Below are 19,678 nucleotides of genomic sequence, written 5' to 3' on the forward strand. Positions count from 1 at the left end.
GACAAAATGAGAAACATCGTTATTTCAAGACTGAAGAAATATCTATTAGTTGCTCACAGACTGAAAAAAGGTCCTCACCAAAAAAAGCTCAAAAAAACAAAAAACTTAATTCCCACATGGAAATTCACACTGGAGAGAGCTCTTTCACCTGTCAACAGTGTGGAGAAATGTTCAATCAAAAAGAAAGCCTTAAAGTCCACTTGAAAACTCACATTGAAAAGAAAACGCTAATATGCCCTCAGTGTGGAAAATGTTTTGCACGGAAAAAAAACCTTAAGACTCACGTGAGAATTCACACTGGAGTGAGACCTTACACCTGTTCTCAGTGTGAAAAGAATTTTATACTGAAAAATCACCTTAATATCCACATGAGAAGTCACACTGGGGAGAAACCTTACACCTGCAAACTGTGTGGGAAGAGTTTTAGACAAAGTTCAGGACTTAAGACTCATATGATAATTCACATTGAAAAGAAGCCATTAATGTGCTCTCAGTGTGGAAAGTGTTTTACACAGAAAAAAACCCTTGATGCCCACTTGAGAATTCACACTGGAGAGAAACCTTTCACCTGCCCTCAGTGTGGAAAGAGTTTCAGGCTCAAAGAAAGCCTAAAGACTCACATAAGAATTCACACGGGAGAGAAGCCATTCACATGTGAACAGTGTGGAAAGAGTTTCAGATTTAAAGAAAACTTTTATAAGCACATGAAGATTCATTCAAGAGAGAACAGTTTTAAATATAATTGTGAAAGGAGTTTCACAGACACAAATCACCCTAAGAATCATGTTAAAATTCACAGAGAAAAGCCCTTTATTTGCCTTCACTGTGGAAAGAGTTGCTCAAAAGAAGGAAACCTCAAGGCTCACTTGAGAACTCACACTGGAGAGAAACCTTTCACATGTGAACAGTGTGGAAAGAGTTTCACAGTTAAAGTAAACCTTAAGATTCACATGAGAGTTCACACTGGAGAGAAGCCTTACAAGTGTCTGCAGTGTGAGAAGAGTTTCACATATCAAACCAGCATGAGACGTCATTTGAAAACTCATTCTGGGGAGAAACTGCCGTTTTCTTCAGTGTGACAAGGTTTTAAAAAAGGGGCAATTTTTACAATCATCTACACATTCATTTTGGAAGACATTCAATTGTAGTCATTGTAATAAAAACATTTGCCATCCCGCTGAAAAGTCATGCAAATGTGAGACACAGTTTGTCTTATTTGTTGAAGAGTATGACAAGGAAACATGTGGTGTGAAATTAAGGCTACATTCATGCTGCAGCTGAATGTGGGCTACATCTGATTGTCACCTTTATGCATCATTCGGGTCATTCCAAGAAATCGGTGCCTTTTCCACTTGGAAAAATTGAAAAGTAAAATAAGTTTAATCAATAATTTTGAATATCCATGAAATGAAGACACCTTAAAATAACAAGAAGTTGTATTGTCCCAACTCAGGCTATGCAATTTATTATTTTTATGATTTTTTTTTCTACCTATGTTTAGATATTTTTGTCAACCCTGTTACTGACACAAGTGTTACTAGATACTAGAGTTTAATAAGAACTCTTATAAAAAAGCATTTTACTTATAGATATTGATTATATTAAATGTAAGAAATAATTGTTTAAATTTACATGTTAAAAAGATAACAGGATTGATATTACATTATGGCCCCACACCCTCAGTCAAGCCTCATAAATCATCAATAATAGAACATGAACATGAGTGAGAAAAACATGCGTATGTTTTAAGTGTTGGAATCCAGGGCCCTCATTTTTCAACAGTGTGTATGCACAGATGTGTGTGTAATGAGTGTGTAAGAACAGTTTCACGCAAAGTGTAAGATCTACCAACTTGTGCTTATACGTAGGATTGTGAAATCTGGTGTTTTATATTCAGACTTGTCTTATCATTTTCCTATATTCCATTATTCTGTAATGAGGGTTAACAAGGTTAAACCGTCACAATATAGCAAAATTACAGCAATAGAAATACAGCAAAAGAGAATTATAAGTTAGTTAAATGTTCATAAATTTAACATTTTGATTTCTAGTACATTTTGGGATGGTCTGTATAAGGAATATGATGGAGCATATCAACAGTTTGACTGTTAGGGGGCTTAAAAAAATTGCTTATTTATAAAATGATAAAAATGCATATTTGCTATAAAATAGGTAGGTTTAGGTTTGGGGTTAAGGGGGCTAAAAATCTAAATCGCTTGTTGATAAAATGATAAAAAGGCATTGATATGAATATCATAATGATATAAAATAAATGTAAATATTTTACGTTTTTTAGCTAAAAATAGCTGCCACCTCTGGAGGCACTGGTGCAAAGTTGTGGACAGGAGAGGCCTCTGGCGCAGACTCATGGACAGGAGAGACCTCTGGAGTAGAAAAATGTCTTTTAATAAAAAAAAGTTTCATTAAAGTCCACCTCATAGCAAAGTTCGCAGAAGTCTGCCACATAATCCTCTATGGGCAGGTCTCCCTGTCAGAGACCGACGAGACGATCTGATGGGTTTATGGTAGCGGTCATGTATTCTGTAACTATTAATCCACTGAAGCAAGTTGTGATGAGAACCCAAGTGCAGCTTTATTAAATCCAAAGTGTAATCCAAACAATGACTTGATGACATGACTTGACTATGAACAGACCTAGCATGAACATAAACACAGACTCACCAACAACAGAATACAACATTGATACACAACAAGAGACAATGGCAATATGAGGGCTATATATACCAAACAGTGAGGGTCACATGACACAAACCAACCAATGAGAAACAGACACATGACTAAAACAACCAATGAGAACATGACACATTGAACTAAGGAACCAATAACAGGAATACATGAGGGCAAGGGAAGCAAGACATAAGGTGTGTTCGACTTAACGCAGCGCTGCGCAGCTCGATCAAATTCTGACTTTAAGCATTGCATGCTGGTTAGAAATTTTGTCCGACTTGAGGCGGCGCCGACGCTTCGTGACTGTCACGTGTGGCATCAAAGTGCTGCGATAGCGATTTGAGAGCAGCCGGCTGACTCAGCTGGCGCAGTTTCTTCAGAGCGGCTGCAGGAGCTCTGATGAACACATGGCTGTTTCACAATTGGCCAGATTCACCGCATGACAATGATCACGTGTGTTTTGGGTTTATTCTAACATCCTCAAGTCCGATAATGCTGACAAATCTGTGTTTTTAGAACAGTAAAGGTGTTTTTACTGTAGTCGCAATGTTATATTGAGTCACATTTATTCATAAAACACTGATAAAAGCATACATAACCCCACTTCTTAGTATTTAAATAATATATGTTCATGTTGATCATTATTCTTGTTAAGATGGCACTGTATTATATGAAACATTTCTGCTGCTCATGAAAGCGCCTTTGAAAAGTCTGTGTATTTGATAAATATTGCATTTAATTCACTTCATCAGTGATAGAGCATGCAAACCCCGCGAGAGCGTCACTAACGAGAGTAGAAAGTGTCTGACTTGACAGCTCTGTTTTCAACTCCGCCCGCGACTGCTCTCGGCTAATCTCATTGATTGCCATCTGTAGCTGTAGATGAAGTCGAACACACCTATAAACAGCATGAATCAAACTACAAAGTAAAAGACATGAAAACATGAACATGAAACAAAACCCAAAACAACCCCACGTTCCAAATACGTCTAAACTGTATGTTTTAGCATCAATAAAACATACAAAAATGTATGTTTTGTGCCTCTAAACGTTATGTAAAAATACCTACGTATAAACAATGAGCCCAGGCTGTAAAAACATGTCTCTTGCATCTTTATTTGACCCTATAACTCTAACACGCTTCTAATTCTATTCTTTAAAAAACCTCTCCCCTTTTAGACTTTTTAGTACTCTATTCATTTACTAACTGCTTATTTTCTTAAAAAACACTAGCTTCTCTATAAGTTTTGTATTGTATGTTTTTCCTTGTATTTATTATACAATTAACAAAATACAAAAAAGGCCTCTAACACTAGCTTATTCTATTCTTTTTCTGTTTAAGACCGAACTATCAAACTATTATGATGATGATGTTCTCTCTATCTCTCTCCAAACAGGTTTGGCAAGCTTGTTGACAAGATGAAAGTGAAAGCAGTTTTACATGCAACGTTTACACCTGCTCGTAAGATTTTTTTTTTTTGTTTGTTTGTTTCTTTTTTTTTGTTTTGAGAAACTAATTTTAATTTTTAAATGTAGGAATTGATTTGTACATAATAAGAAACCAAGGAGATTTTGAGAACTTGTCTAGTAGCTGATCAGAACAAGTCTTCAGGTGTGGAGCACAAAGGTACTTATTAATGTAAGTAAGCAAGTAAGAAAATACTAACTTAATAATGAAACACTCAAGAAACATGATTAAATATGACAAATAGAGATTACAAGACTGTAATATGATTCTGCCTAATGTTTTGTAAACATTTTTTAAAAGTGTTATATAATTTATATAATGATCAGTGTAAATAAAAGTAGCCTACTGTTGTTACAGCCTACCTCATAGTTTTTAAAGGTTGTGTTTTAAAGTGAAAGTAATATGAAATGTAAAAAGTATTTAAGTTGTGGATATTACTCATGCATTTCCTTAACTATATATATATGGACAATTTCTAACCTTTATGTATGTAATCTTAAGCCAGAATCTGTTGATACTGTTATGATACATTGTATTTTCTGTAGTTAATGACAGTATGAAGTTGTTCATTTTCTAAAGGAAATTTCATTTGCAAAAAAGACATCCCAGGCATCAAACCCTGTTTTAGATTTTTTTTTTTAAAATCTGTAAATATATTTTAAATGTATATATTTTAAAAATGTGTTTATGTGTCAGTGATCAAGATGACATGTAACATGAAGTGTAGGACTGTAAGTCTTCTATTAAAGGACTATTAATATAGCAGTGTTGTAGTTTATGCTGATCTTGACGTGTAATGTATGTATAAAAACTTTGCATAGATTTCATCATTAAATTGTACAAGAACATGAGACACAAACTGTGTGTCACATCACATTTGCTAAAATCATTTTGTGTTCTTTTGACGACAGTTGTATAAAAAGTGTTTGTAAATGTACAGTTGATGTTTAGCCATTTAAAACAGACATAATCAATTATATACAGTAAAAACATCTTATACAATGTTTTATAGAAATATTTTATATTTTTTATAAAAACAAATATTTTTATACTATTTTTATAAAATATTTTAACAATGTAAAGCTGTTTAATTACTGTAGTTTCTTTGTGTTTGTTTGTCAGTGGTGGAGATCAAATTGTTCAGATCCATCATGGATGAAACTCAAACATCTGGAGATGAAGTTATTTTTCCAGGATGCAGGTACTTCATATAACACATTAAATAACATTTAATGTTATAGATAGATAGATAATATAGATAATATAGATATATATGAAACAGATTTTTAAAAAAGCATATATAAAAGTATAATAATATTATCTTATTAGATTAAGATTCTTATAATAAGGGGTTAAATCTTTTCTGTTTTAACTCAGTTCATCAGAAGAGATCAGAACCAGAGCCCAGCTGGGTGTCTATGAAGTGTCTATGCGTCAGCCATTAAAGTTTAACAGTGAAAATACACAGCCTGGTCTCAGGTGCAACATCTGTATAAAAACAATTTTAGCATGACATTTTATATTATCACAGTTGAGTTTATTATTTTTGTATAAACACAGTGGATACAATTATTATAAAGTTCTTTTTAAATTGAATTTGATACTGATAATTGTATAGTTAATTTGTTGCTAAAGTCAATTAAAGGATTAATGGACCCTCTGGGGTCTGAGGGTGTTTTTGGGCCCTGGAGAAGTTTTGACATGCCCTAACATGCGAACAGATCCTGTTCAACTGTTGAAAGAAGTAAAACATACCTGGTATTGTCAATGTGTTTGCTGCTTCTTTTCATGAACTAAAGAAAAAACAGTCCCACCATCAGTAGTCATTGCTGGAGCTTATGTTACCATATTTATGTAGAATTTAAATCCAGTGTAACAGCTTCTGATGTTGGTACAGCACTGGAAGAGTGTAATTTAACATGAACACAATAGGTACACTGTACATAACAATTCAATATTTTGATGTGAGTACATAGTACTTCACAATAAATATAGAGTGGGACCCTCTTAACTTAAGTCTCACTCTGTTTTCATCCAGTCCAGAAAAAGAGGTCAGAAGCAGAGCCCAGCTGTGTGTCTATGAAAAGTGACGCATCTATGCATGAGACATTAAAGTTTAACAGTGGAAATACACAGCCTGGTCTCAGGTGTTACATTTGTATAAAAATTCAATTATAGCATGACATTTTACATTATTGAGTTGTGCTATTTTTGTATAAACAGTGTATGAAATGATTACAAAGTGCTCTTTACATACAATTATGAACTTAATCTCTCTATTTTAGTTTATTTCATCAGAAGAGATCAGAAGTAGAGCCCAGTTGTGTGTCTATAAAAAGAGAAGGATCTATAGTTTGTAAAGTACAATTCAAGAGTGAAGATACACAGCTTGGTCTATGGTATAATATTTCTGTAAGAGATATGATTTGAAGATATGATATGGAATATGTAAGACATTGCGTAATAATGTTTTTTTTTTACAGCCATGAAGTTCTCAACGCATTTAGATTAAATCTGATGAAGAAGGTTGAGTGTCTGTATGAGGGAACATCGACTCGGGGAAACCTAACACTGCTAAATGAGATCTACACAGAGCTCTACATCACAGAGAGTGAGACTGGAGAGATCAGTAATGAGCATGAGGTGAGACAGATTGAGACACAATCCAGGAGAGGAGCAACAGAAGACACACAGATCAAATGCAATGACATCTTTAGACCTTTACCTGGACAAGACAAACCCATCAGAACTGTGCTGACAAAGGGAGTCGCTGGCATTGGAAAAACAGTCTCTGTGCAGAAGTTCATCCTGGACTGGGCTGAAGGGAAAAAGAATCAGGATGTCCAGCTCATATTTCCACTTCCTTTCAGAGAAATCAACTTAATGAAGGACAAAACACTCAGTCTTTCAGATCTTCTTAATATCTTTTTCCCAGAAACACAAGAAATGAAAATATCCTGTGATGAATATAAAGTGTTGTTCATCTTTGATGGTGTGGATGAGTGTCGTCTGTCTCTGGACTTTAAGAGTGAAGTGAAACTGTGTAATATATCTGAATCAGCCTCAGTGGACGTGCTGCTGATGAACCTCATTGTGGGGAATCTGCTTCCCTCTGCTCTCATCTGGATCACCTCCAGACCAGCAGCAGCTGATCTCATTCCCTCCGAGTTTGTCCATCGAGTGACAGAGGTACGAGGATTCAGTGAGTCACAGAAAGAGGAATACTTCAGGAAGAGAATCAGTGATCAGAGTCTGGCTAACAGGATCATCTCACACCTGAAGTCATCAAGGAGCCTCTACATCATGTGTCACATCCCAGTGTTCTGCTGGATCTCAGCCGCAGTTCTAGAGAAGATGTTGAGTCAAGCAGAGAGTGGAGAGATTCCTAAGACTCTCACTCAAATGTACACACACTTCCTGATCCTTCAGACCAACATCAAACATGAGAAGGACTATGAAAATAATGTGACAGATGAAGACATGATCCTCAAACTGGGAAAACTGGCTTTTCAGCAGCTTGTGAAAGGCAACCTGATATTCTATGAGGAAGACCTGAGAGAGTGTGGCATTGATGTGACAGAAGCATCAGTGTACTCAGGTCTGTGCAATCAGATCTTCAGAGAGGAGTTGGGCTTGTATCAGGGGAAAGTCTTCTGCTTTGTTCATCTGAGCCTCCAGGAACATCTAGCAGCTCTATATGTGCACCTTTCCTTTACAAACAACAACATCAATGTGTTTGACCAAACCAAGCAGAGTCTGTTGTCTAAGATTTTTAACCTGAAGAAATATAATTCACTATCTGATCTGCATCAGAGAGCTGTAGATGAGGCTCTGCAGAGTAATAATGGACATCTGGATCCTTTCCTGCGTTTTTTTCTGGGTCTCTCAGTGAAGTCCAATCAGACTCTCATACAAAAACTACTGACACAGACAGGAAGCTGCTCCTACAACAAAATGGAAACAGTTGAGTACATCAAACAGAAGATCAGGAAGAATCGCTCTGCTGAGAAATCCATCAATCTATTTCACTGTCTGAATGAACTGGGTGATGATTCACTGATGCAGGAGATCCAACATTATCTGAAATCTGGAGAAATGAAAAAAGGCGAACTCTCCTCTTCACAGTTTTCAGTTCTGGTTTATGTGTTGCTGACATCAGAGCAGAAGATGGATGTTTTTGATCTAAAACAGTTTATTGGAAAACAACATAGAGCAGAAGAAGTTCTTCATAATCTGTTACCTGTGGTTAAAGAATCCAGATCAATTCAGTAAGTAACACTAAAACAAACTCACAAAACATGATTCCATTCAGTAATATTATATTTTTTTCCACAAATTAACAAAATGGGCAAGTCTCAGAGGATGACACTTCTGGCAGTGAGCAGGAGAGATGTGTGAGATACACTTACTAAAGCAGCTGAGGAGGTTTTTGTTTGGTCTGTGTGAGAACTGGATGATTGTAGAGATCGGTGTAGAAAATGAAAGACTGAATGCAAGGGAGGTTAAAACTGACATAATATATTTTGCTCTGTGCATGAACTGTGTTCCGATTGACATGGTCCCTGTACAGTATTCATTGTTCCCTATTCCCTAAGCAGGAGAAATCCACTGAAGTTTACTTCACTTTGGAACATTCATTCATGGATTTGCGCTGTGCCACTGCCTGCAATGTCTTAACACACAAACAAATCTTACTAGTGAAGTGTGACATAAATGCATCTGTAAATAATTACAATTTAAATCCATGTCTCGCACGCTTTAATGACCTTTAATTGGAACATATACGCTCGCTTCGAACTGATGTCATACGCATGCGCCGGGGTACTCTCGTGAACATGCATCCACAAGTGACACAGTAGACTTGTTTTTTATTCAGGTCATGGTGCATGTTTGCTCTTTGTTTTGTTGTGTTTTTTTTCTTTCTCTTTATGCCATTTTGGACAATCTTTTTTGTTCATTTAAATAAATACAAACTTGCTGCAACTGGAGCTACTCTTACGCCCCATGCATTACTGTGACAGGTATTTCATAAGGAATTAAATTACTGAAACATACATTTAAAAACTAAAGAAAGGTCATTTACTGTTGTTTTCAGTATAGTGGTTTGTTTTGTTCTTTTACACAGGCTGTGTGAATGCAATCTCACTGCTCAGTCCTGTGCAAGTTTATCTTCAGCTCTGCAATCCTCAAACTCAAACATCCTGAGAGAGCTGGACCTGAGTAACAATGATCTGAAGGATTCTGGAGTGAAGCTTCTCTCTGATGGACTGAAGAGTCCAAACTGTCAGCTGGAGATACTGAGGTAAATAGTTTCAATAAAATAAATAAACAAAATGTGTTTACCAAACTGTAAAGCTTGCAATGTAATTTTATATAATTATACAATGTGCCACTATGTTAATTTACATGCAAACATGGATTTGAAAATGCAACATGCATCAAATAGCTGCCCTTTTTTTTTTTGATTGGCCATCCTAATCACCAGTTTTCTTTATTGATGATCTTATTTTTAATTTCAGTAATTGTTATCATTATATTATTGAAAAGCATTTTATATACAATCCTCAAATTATATGTTCGGGTACTTTCACATCAAATCAAATCAAATGGGGACACTTTTCATAAAACATGAAAGTTAACAAATATAAACCGCTTTCCCCCTTTCTCTCTCACACCGAAACTCTGACACGTTCTGGAACACAGATGAATAATCCTTATAATTATGATAAAAAGATTTCACAGTGTATATTAGTCTATATTAGTATATTAGTCTATAACAAAATGAAAGAGATGTCCAGTGAGTCTCCAAAGTTTTTTACTAAGATGCTGATACGTGAAGACGTGTAGAGGGGTATTTAAAACCTGAGAAATTATAATATATGTGTCTGTGTAGATTACACGCTTGTTTAAATACATCTGGGAAAGCGCGTTCCTGTAAGAACAAACAAATTCAGGCACCCCCAAAAATGACAGGACACACATACATACAAACAGATGCACACTCAAACAGAGACTGACTCTGGCTGTTGTGATAATAGTTATAATAGTTTTTAAAAGTTTTTAAAGTAAACTATCTGTCACAAAGAGGAAAATGTAAAAGATCATTTTATCCATTTTCTTTATTGATGGTCTTATTTTTAATTTCAGTAATTGTTATTATATTATTGAAAAGCATTTTATATACAACCATCAAATTATATGTACGGTACTTTCACATATATCGTTCACTCAAAACCTGTTAAAATTCTTTATTTATTCTGCTCATCTATCTTCTTTTTCTAGCATTGTCCTTAGATACACACGCAGACTGAGGGGAGAGAGCTAGATTAAGGGAGCGTTAGAGAGAGAGGGAGAGAGAGAGAGAGACAGTAAAATGGGGGCTCACGCACAGACGCATGCTGGGGTGAAAGTGAGGGTAAGGGGAAATAGAGAGTGACAGAGGGTTAGAGGTGAGGTCATAATAATGACGAATCGCCTATCGATTGCTTGGGAAAGAGCCAAATGGTCACGTCGTATGGAATTCTGCAGATTTCTTAAAACAAGCGTATCCTGTAACAGAAGAACGAATTTGGGGGGCCCGCGAAAATGACAAGAGTGGTGGGGAGGCTGTGAGACACACACGCACGCTCAAACAGAAGCACACTCAATCGGTTGTGAAAGCTTTGGGGTAACAGAGATAGTTTTTTAAAAAGTTTTTAGGTTTTTGCAAACCTCTCAACAACTATCTGGCACAAAGAGCTAAATGTAGAAGATTCTACAAGTTTTATCCATTTTCTTTATTGATGGTCTTATTTTTAATTTCAGTAATTGTTATCATTATATTATTGAAAAGCATTTTATATACAATCCTCAAATTATATGTTCGGGTACTTTCACATCAAATCAAATCAAATCAAATGGGGACACTTTATCTTCACACAATATTGTATTTTATTTTGTTGTATTTGATTAACTACGTTTATCTGAAAATTGAGTGTTTACTGTTGCCTTTTGCATTGTTGATGTACTATTTCCTATTTAATACTGTACAGCCGCCTTGTCACAATTCTGTATTGTTAAAGGCGGTATATAAATAAAGGTGATTTGATTTGATTTGATTTGATTTGACCAGTTGAACTTGACACGTACTGTTCTATAGTTGGGGGAGATCAGCTTTAAGAAAGGAACATTTTAAATGTTTTTGTCATCTAAATAAATAGCTAATTGGTGCATAATGGAGTGCAGCAGAGCAGCATGAAGAATATCAAATATTAACATCATTATCAGTAGTTACCAGAAGTTACAAAGTTTCCGTAAACTCTAGTGTTAAGACACCCAAGTAGAAAATGTAGAAAATGACACAAATAGATGAAAACTAGGGGTGTAACGATACATGTATTCGTACCCAACCGTCACGGTATGGGCATCTTGGTTTGGTGCATGAGGTCTTACAACGAATACAGGCAATTCATCTTCAAACCAGAAGGGGGCGTCCGTAGTAATGCAACGCTGTTTGAGAACCGCCAGCAGAAGAACAGCGAATACCAGGAGTTGTGCTCTTGAAAACAAAGCCCACTAGACAATGATCATGTGCTGATTCTGAACGCGTCTCTCACTGACAAAGGCATATACTGAGCTTTGTGCTCTTGTATCTTGTATCGCGCTGGTGTTTGGTTCACTGTATTTTATTTTGATAAAGTACCAATTGTGCTGTCAAGTTAGTAATGCTAGAAGCCTGGAACTGATATATTTTGTGATTGTGTGCGCAAGCACAATTACTTCAACTTTCCTCACACCAGCAAAATCAGCTTAAACAAAAAACAAATAGGATGTCGCTTTCTGCCATTTGAGTTTCTGTTCTGTCACAAAACTGAATTGAAACTCAGCGAATGTAGGCTACGTTACGTGTCGCACTGATTTTTTTTCTTCTTGTCTAATGGTTAACTAAATTAAATATATGTCAAGTATTTATTCCTTGTATGTATATATGTACTGCAGATTTTACAGCCTATATTTGACATTACAATTTGATATAATATTTAGTATTTTAACATGTAAGTGGAAAAAAAATTTATAATTTGTACTGTCTGTTAAAAATAAATGAAAAGAAATCTAGCATTGTAAAAAATGTTTTCTGTTGATGTACCGAAGTCGTATCGAACCGTGACCCCTGAACCGAGGTACGAACCAAACTGTGACATCTGTGTACCGTTACACCCCTAATGAAAGAAAGTGATGTTAAGAGATGTTTTCAAGTGATGTTTTTTCCAGTAACACCGGTGATACAACTTCAGCCATTTCCATCATATAATTTAGAATGCGTACACGACATTTCAGATTTTTTTCAAATACATTTATTTTTAACACTAAGCTTAAGTCATGACCATAATATTATAGGAATAATTAATGGCTGAAATGGGTATAAATGTGTATAAATGTGTATAAAGAGAGTTGTCTGATCGTTACATGAACTATTGCTGTGTTTTCAGATTGTCTGGCTGTATGGTGACAGAGAAGGGCTGTCGTTGTGTGTTTTCAGCTCTGAGTTTAAACCCCTCACACCTGAGAGAGCTGGATCTGAGCTACAATCACCCAGGAGATTCAGGAATCAAACTCCTCACTGAAATACTGTTGGATTCAACCTGCTTACTGGACAAACTGAAGTATGTCTAGCAGGAAGATTTTAGAATTTTGTATTTCAACTTCTCCGTGGTGCTATATATATATATATATATATATATATATATATGGCTGTATATCGACACTGCTGTGATTCGGCCGTAGGCACAAGGTCTTACGTCTACGAGTGTGATTTTGCGTTTATACAACAGTTTGACAGCACAAGTGTGTAATTACATAAAAGATTCAAATCTAAAGTTGACAGTTAAGCCCAAGCCTCCATTACTAATTCTATAACGTCACTTTAGAACTAGTAACGAAGGAATGTTGAGTTGCTTCATTGAAGCTTATTGTATTACTGTATTTAACGCTCATGGTATTATGTGTGGTAGAGTATCATGAGAGAGTGATTGACTGAGCAATCATAATTACCTGCATCTGATATAGCATGCATTTTTCAGCTCAAAAAACATTAGTTTGAATATCCACTGAAGAAAGTGTTATCTGTGTTGTAATGTTAATATTCTTTCATCTGTTAAGGGTGATTTCTGATGACAGCGCTGCTCAATGCATTTGTTAGCTGCATTAAGCTGATGTTGTAAGTAAAAATGACTTCCGCTTATGAAAAATTTTTTTTTTTAAATGTAAAGACATTACAAATTAGCAGAATTTTTAACCACAGACATCTTGCCAAGTTGAGGCTTCTCTCGGGCGGGTTAATTAATGCTGAATGGCTGCTCACACCCTGGAGCTCACATGCCAAAAAATATGGACGCAAATTTTTAGAGCTTAAATAAGAATCTTTATTAACAAACTGTATATTTGAACTCTAAACAAGTACATTCTCACCTGAAAACATCTTAAAACATCTTACAACTAAAAAACATTCTGTGACACAGAAACAGTATTATTTTTAAAATTACAGTGGATTTGGGCGTCCACAAAAAGAAGTACCGCAAGCAGAGTGATACAGTTACAAACAGTTGGACTCTAATATTGCACTCTTACTAGCCAATCAGATTCAAGAACCAGAAAGAACTGTTGTGTGTGTATATATATATATGTTGCTTACTGTATATGGACTGTAAACTTATTCACATATTTACATATACACACACACACACACACACACAAACAAACACATACACATGACTGGTCAGCTATCCTTGTAGGGACTACAATAAAGGACTACATTAGGCAGATTTTTTAATTTAAGTCCCCACCATGACACAAGTCCCCATGGGTTTGTGTGTGTGTATTCAGGTTTAAGTCCCCACCAGGATATATAAACCAAATGCATATAGTTGGACAGTAATCTGCAGAAGTCCACTAGTATTTTCACCAGCTAAACAAAATGGTTTAATGTGTTATTTCTATCTTCTGCTGTAGTGTCAGTAGGAAATATCAGTTTACATTTCAAAAATTCATTTTGCCATTAATTGTAATAACCTATTGAGGTTTTCTGAGTCTGACAACAGCCAGAGATCTGATTCTATCATCATCTAGAATGAAATGAAGAGAAAGCAAAAAAACTGAGACAGTCCAGAAGAACTGTGGCAACGTTACCAAGATGCTTCAAGAGACCTACCTGAAAAACTAAGTGTACCTTTTCTGTTTCTTCATGTCATTCCAGACAGACTGGATGATGATGGGATCAGATCTCTGTGTGGAGCACTGGCTGTTGTCAGACTCCTTGTGCAAAAAAAATATCTCAACAGATTATTACAATTAATGGAGACAGAAGATTGAAATAAGATAGAAATAACTTACTTCAAACCATTTTTAGTTGGTGAAAATACTAGTGACCTAAGACTTTTGCACAGGACTGTGTATATATATAGCAATTTTTTTTTTTTTTTTTTTTTTTTTTTTTTTCAGTTTAACATATTAAAAATATTTAACACACTTAACATGGGGTGGAGCTAGGGTTGGACACCCCACTCACAACTGCTGCTTCTTTTTTTTTTTTTTTTTTTCTTGACAAGAAGTGCATTTATTTAGAAACCGAATGTCTTCATGATCACAAAAAAGAGACTTTTCAGATTCCCACTTCAACTTCGCTTCAGTGTCAGGACTTAGTCAAACAAGCACAGAAATGTTACAAGTGATGAGGTCCTTCAGTAGAACAACAGTGAACTGCAGTCCGATGACATGTTGTCAGGCCATATGTCAGTAAAAATGAATTTTCTTGTTCTGTCAGCTGTTGTACTGTGCTGGTAGCGAGTGCTCTTCAACTGCACGCACAAATGTGGTGGCGCACCTGTATCTTTTTATATCAAAGCATGAAAGAAACTATGGGCATGCAGTGGTAGTTATATCATCAGTTAAGTCATGTTCAACAGTGGCAGCTCTTTAAAAAACAACAGCCAAAATAAGCTAATAATCCAGCTGCTGTGATATCTGTTAATCAAAGAACAAAAGAAAAAAAAGGAAAATCAATAACTTTTATAGCTTTAAGGATTCATCTATATTTAATTACAGAATTTAGTGTTTGATCATTTTATTCAATTTCTGTATATTTCCTACTCACTGAAGGGCCAAATATGATTTTTTTTTTTATAATGGGTTTAGGTGAAGGTTGTTTTAAGTTCACTTAAATTAGAAGTTGTTCATTTGTAAAGTCTAATAAATTTTAAAATTGATAGCTCTCAATTATGTAAGAAATATTTGACTCCGGGCTGCTGAATTATTAGAAAAATAATGCACACCTGCTTTGTGTCTTGGCCGCATCACCACCTGGGTTGTGCATTATTTTTCTAATAATTCAGCGGACCAGAGTCAATTATTCGGGCCAGTCATGTCCTAATGGTTAGAGAGTGGTAAGGTAAGGTCACTGGTTCGATTCCTGCACTGGCAGGAATTGAAGGTGGGGATTGTGAATGAACAATGCTCTTTTCACCTTCAATTCAATGACTCAGGTGTCCTTGAGCAAGGTACTGAACCCCTAGGTGCTGGAGCAATGGCTGCCCACTGCTCTGGGTTTGTGTTCACAGTTTGTTCACTGCTTTCACTTATTCCACTTATATCAGTGGTTTCCAACCACGTTCGTGGAGGCCCCTCAACACTGCTTGTTTTCCATGTCTCCTTAATCAAACACACTTGATTCAGATAATCAGGTCATTAGTACAGACTCCAACATATATTTTCTTACTATAGGGAGATGATTAGTTTATTAGAGTGATTACTGTATTAGTTACTATTGGAGAAAGCATAACGGCTAACTTGGATCACATGTCCCTTAACAACCAATCACATTACAGCCTTGACATCATTGAATTTCAGTCAGAGTTGTACGACACTCAGTCGCTGTTTACGGATACCATAGGAATGAATGAGAAGTGCTGTAAGCTGAATCCCACCCGTCACAAAAAGTTGGTGACTTCTCTTATAAAACTGCATTTTTTCTGTGGTAAACTCTAAAATAGTTCAATCCAAAAGTATTGTTTAGTGCAAAACATGTTGAAGATTAGCACATAGGCTGTCGATTCATTAAATGATAAGCCATTTCCTCTAAAAAGCTGTTTCTGCGTAGTGAAGCCTCTCTTCCACTGACATCCATTCAAAGAAAATGGCCTCTGGTCTCCTTTCCCATGTACTGCCAGACCAGAAGCATTAGCTTTAGCCATTATGCTTTTTCAGCTAATGGTTGCAGGCTTGCCATTTAGTGGCTTTGACTCCAAGACCTGAAATGGGTGTATAACAAACATTTCATGACATAAATGACAATCGAGTATGGAAATCAGAATAAACATTATAAAATAATCAAAATATAAAATTATACATATTAAACTAATAAAAAGTTACCACAATAAGCAAGTGTCTAAGTGCACAAATGCCATCTAGTAGAAACAGACATAAGATTTTTATCAGCAATTACTTTAGTCTTCATTGTTTTTAGTCACATGATCCTACAGAAATCATTCAAATCAATCCACAGCCATATCACCCTGCAGCCCATGACTGGTTGTCCACTGAAGCAAAACAGGGCTGAGCCTGGTCAGTATCTGGATGGGAGACCTTCTGGGAAAACTAGTTTGATGTTGGAAGGGGTGTTAGTGAGGCTAGCAGGGAGTGCTCAACCTGTGGTCTATGTGGGTCCTAATGCCGCAGTATAGTGACGGGGACACTATACTGTAAAAAGCACTGTCCTTCGGATGAGGCGTTAAACCGAGGTCCTGACTCTCTGTGGTCATTAAAGATCTCATGTCACTTCTCGTAAAGACTAGGGCTGTCCTGGCCAAATTCCCTCCTCTGGCCTTTGTCAATCATGGCCTCCTAATAATCCCCATTCATTGAGTTGGCTCTATCACTCTCTCCTCTCCACCTGTAGCTGGTGTGTGGTAAAGGCACTGGCGTCGTTGTCCTGTGGCTGGCGTTGCATCATCCAAGTGGATGCTGCACACTGCTGGTGGTTGAGGAGAGATCCCCCCATATGATTGTAAAGTGCTTTGGGTGTATGGCAACACACAATGAAAGCACTATATAAATAAGCTCATTCATTTATTATGAATTATTTTAAATATCATTCTGAGTTATTTTAAATTGTAATAATATTTCACTGCAATTAATTTAACTATTTTTATTTATTTTTTACAAGTGCATAGCGGTGTTTGTTACATGGATACAACAGTGTGTTGTCACATACTACTTGATGATAAGGGTATAGATACAGGTGTTTCTGTATTGATTCAGCAGCAATTTCAATACAAAAACAGATTAAAACAGAAACATAAAAATAGTGAATACAGTATATTATAGGCATCTGGCCACAGAGGAACTCAGCTGAGGTTGCCTGATATAAAGAGACGTAATCCCTGAAACAGAGCTTTAATCTGCTGAGTGTTATTTATTTTTGTTAACCAGGCACTAAAGTTTCTGTGTCTGAATGTGTGTGAAGTACAGTGAAGACAGTGCAATAGTTAAGAACACTTCTCATTTATATTTTTATTTTTTAAAGGTAGAGAGTGTTGATTTGTGCAGTGAGCACCTACTAGCAATGTAAAGATTTTATTAATATATTAGCTCAACTGTCTGCTCTGCCTGTAGCGTATTGTATCGTGACTTTGTCGGTGATACACAGCCTTACTAGCAACCACCCCATGTATCCTAGCAAGTGCATGGCAACACCCTAGCAACCATATAGCAACAGCCTAAAAATCACCCCAAGCACCTTAGCAACTGCATAGAAACACTCTAGAAACCACCCAGAACACCCCAGCCAGTACATAGTAACACCCTAGTAACCACACTGAGTGCCTTAACAACTGCATAGCAACCACACAGAACATGTTATCGACATCACTGCAACCATCCAAGTACCCCAGCAACTGCACAGCAAGTCTAGCAACCACATGGCATAGCAATCGCCTCAAGTACCTTAGCAACCACTTAGCATCTCTCTAGCAACCGACCTGAGTATTTTGGCAATCTCATAGTAACAGTTTGTTGACTAACTGAATGTCTGTGTGTGTTTTCTAGTGTGGATCATGGAGGAGAATCCAGGATTACAGCAGGACTGAAGAAATGTACGTCTACAAACACACACACACACACACACACACACACACACGTTGTGTTTCCATGTTTTATGGGGACATTCCATAGGCGTAATTGTTTGTGTACTGTACAAACCGTATTTTATCCGTATATTATCGCCCTACACCTACCCTATACCTAAACCTAGCCTTCACAGGAGACTGTGCACACTTTTAGTTTCTCAAAAAACAACGAATTTGCATGATTTATAAGCCTGTTTCCTCACAGGGACATTTGGTCCCCATAATGTGATAAATACCAGGTACACACACACACACACAGCTGTAGTGATTGTTGTTGTGTTATAAATGTGTCTGTTCTTGTGTTCAGATGCCTGTTTTCTCACACTGGATCCAAACACAGCAAACCATTATATTGTACTGTCTGAGGAGAACAGAAAGGTGACATGTGTGGATAAGAAACAGTCGTATCCTGATCATCCAGACAGATTTGATTATTGGCCTCAGGTGTTGTGTAAAGAGAGTGTGTGTGGACGCTGTTACTGGGAGATTGAGTGGAGTGGAGATTATCATGTGGATATATCAGTGTCATATAAGAGCATCAGCAGGAAGGGATGGGGTGGTGAGTGTATGTTTGGATATAATGATCAGTCCTGGAGTTTGTACTGCTCTCCCATCGGTTACTTATTCAGACACAATAACATACAGACTAAACTCCCTGTGAAGCCCATCAGTCGTAGAACAGGAGTGTATGGTAATATCTATAGAATAGGAGTGTATGTGGATGTGAGTGCAGGAACTCTGTCCTTCTACAGCGTCTCTGACACAATGAGTCTCATCCACACAGAACAGACCACATTCACTCAGCCGCTCTATCCTGGGTTTTATGTTTATCCTGAATCATCAGTGAAACTGTATTGATGAATCAGAATAGACTGATTAGAGATTGTACCCATAATGCTTTGAGCTGATGATGAATCAGTAACAGTGAGATGTTATTGAGTCTCTTCATGACATTAATACTGCAGCTCAACTTCTGTCACTCAAATAACAGAATAAATGTGTCATAAATCACCATATAGACAGTAATATTTGTCTGTATTTGTGTTTATTGTCATGTCTCATCAATCATTTGTTTTATTACTATCAAAATGTAAAAATGTCACAATCATGATTTATTAAGAGCATTAATTAATAAGTAATTAATTTCTCTCTACTGTTTTTGTGCATAAATAATAAAACACAATGCAATGACAAATCAACTCAATCTCATTAAATCTCATTAAATCTCATTAAATAACTAATCAGCAATTACTAAAATATATTTATTGCAACTACAGTACAGCTGTATTAAATGATTATAAGATCTCTTAATAAGAGAAAGAGACTGTCAGAATACATTTTAAAATATTTTCTGAGTTTCATGTTT

General features: G+C 36.3%; 2 protein-coding genes across 2 annotated transcripts; both read left to right on the forward strand.

Annotated features, from left to right (window-relative positions):
- The first annotated feature begins 23 nt into the window (after positions 1-23).
- LOC127159134 (gastrula zinc finger protein XlCGF8.2DB) lies at positions 24-1,130 on the forward strand. Its single transcript, XM_051102034.1, has one exon. It carries the CDS (start codon positions 117-119, stop codon positions 1,077-1,079), a length of 963 nt encoding a protein of 320 aa, XP_050957991.1. The 5' UTR covers positions 24-116; the 3' UTR covers positions 1,080-1,130.
- Positions 1,131-4,128: 2,998 nt separating this feature from the next.
- Positions 4,129-19,332, forward strand: LOC127159132 (NLR family CARD domain-containing protein 3). The gene is made up of 7 exons (XM_051102032.1): positions 4,129-4,327; positions 5,279-5,357; positions 6,640-8,424; positions 9,282-9,458; positions 12,625-12,798; positions 18,233-18,279; positions 18,620-19,332. Exons 2-7 carry the CDS (start codon positions 5,308-5,310, stop codon positions 19,168-19,170), a joined length of 2,784 nt encoding a protein of 927 aa, XP_050957989.1. The 5' UTR covers positions 4,129-4,327; positions 5,279-5,307; the 3' UTR covers positions 19,171-19,332.
- The last annotated feature ends 346 nt before the right edge of the window (positions 19,333-19,678 follow it).

This window comes from Labeo rohita, unplaced genomic scaffold (genome assembly GCF_022985175.1).
Source record: "Labeo rohita strain BAU-BD-2019 unplaced genomic scaffold, IGBB_LRoh.1.0 scaffold_193, whole genome shotgun sequence".
Classification (NCBI taxonomy): domain Eukaryota; kingdom Metazoa; phylum Chordata; class Actinopteri; order Cypriniformes; family Cyprinidae; genus Labeo; species Labeo rohita.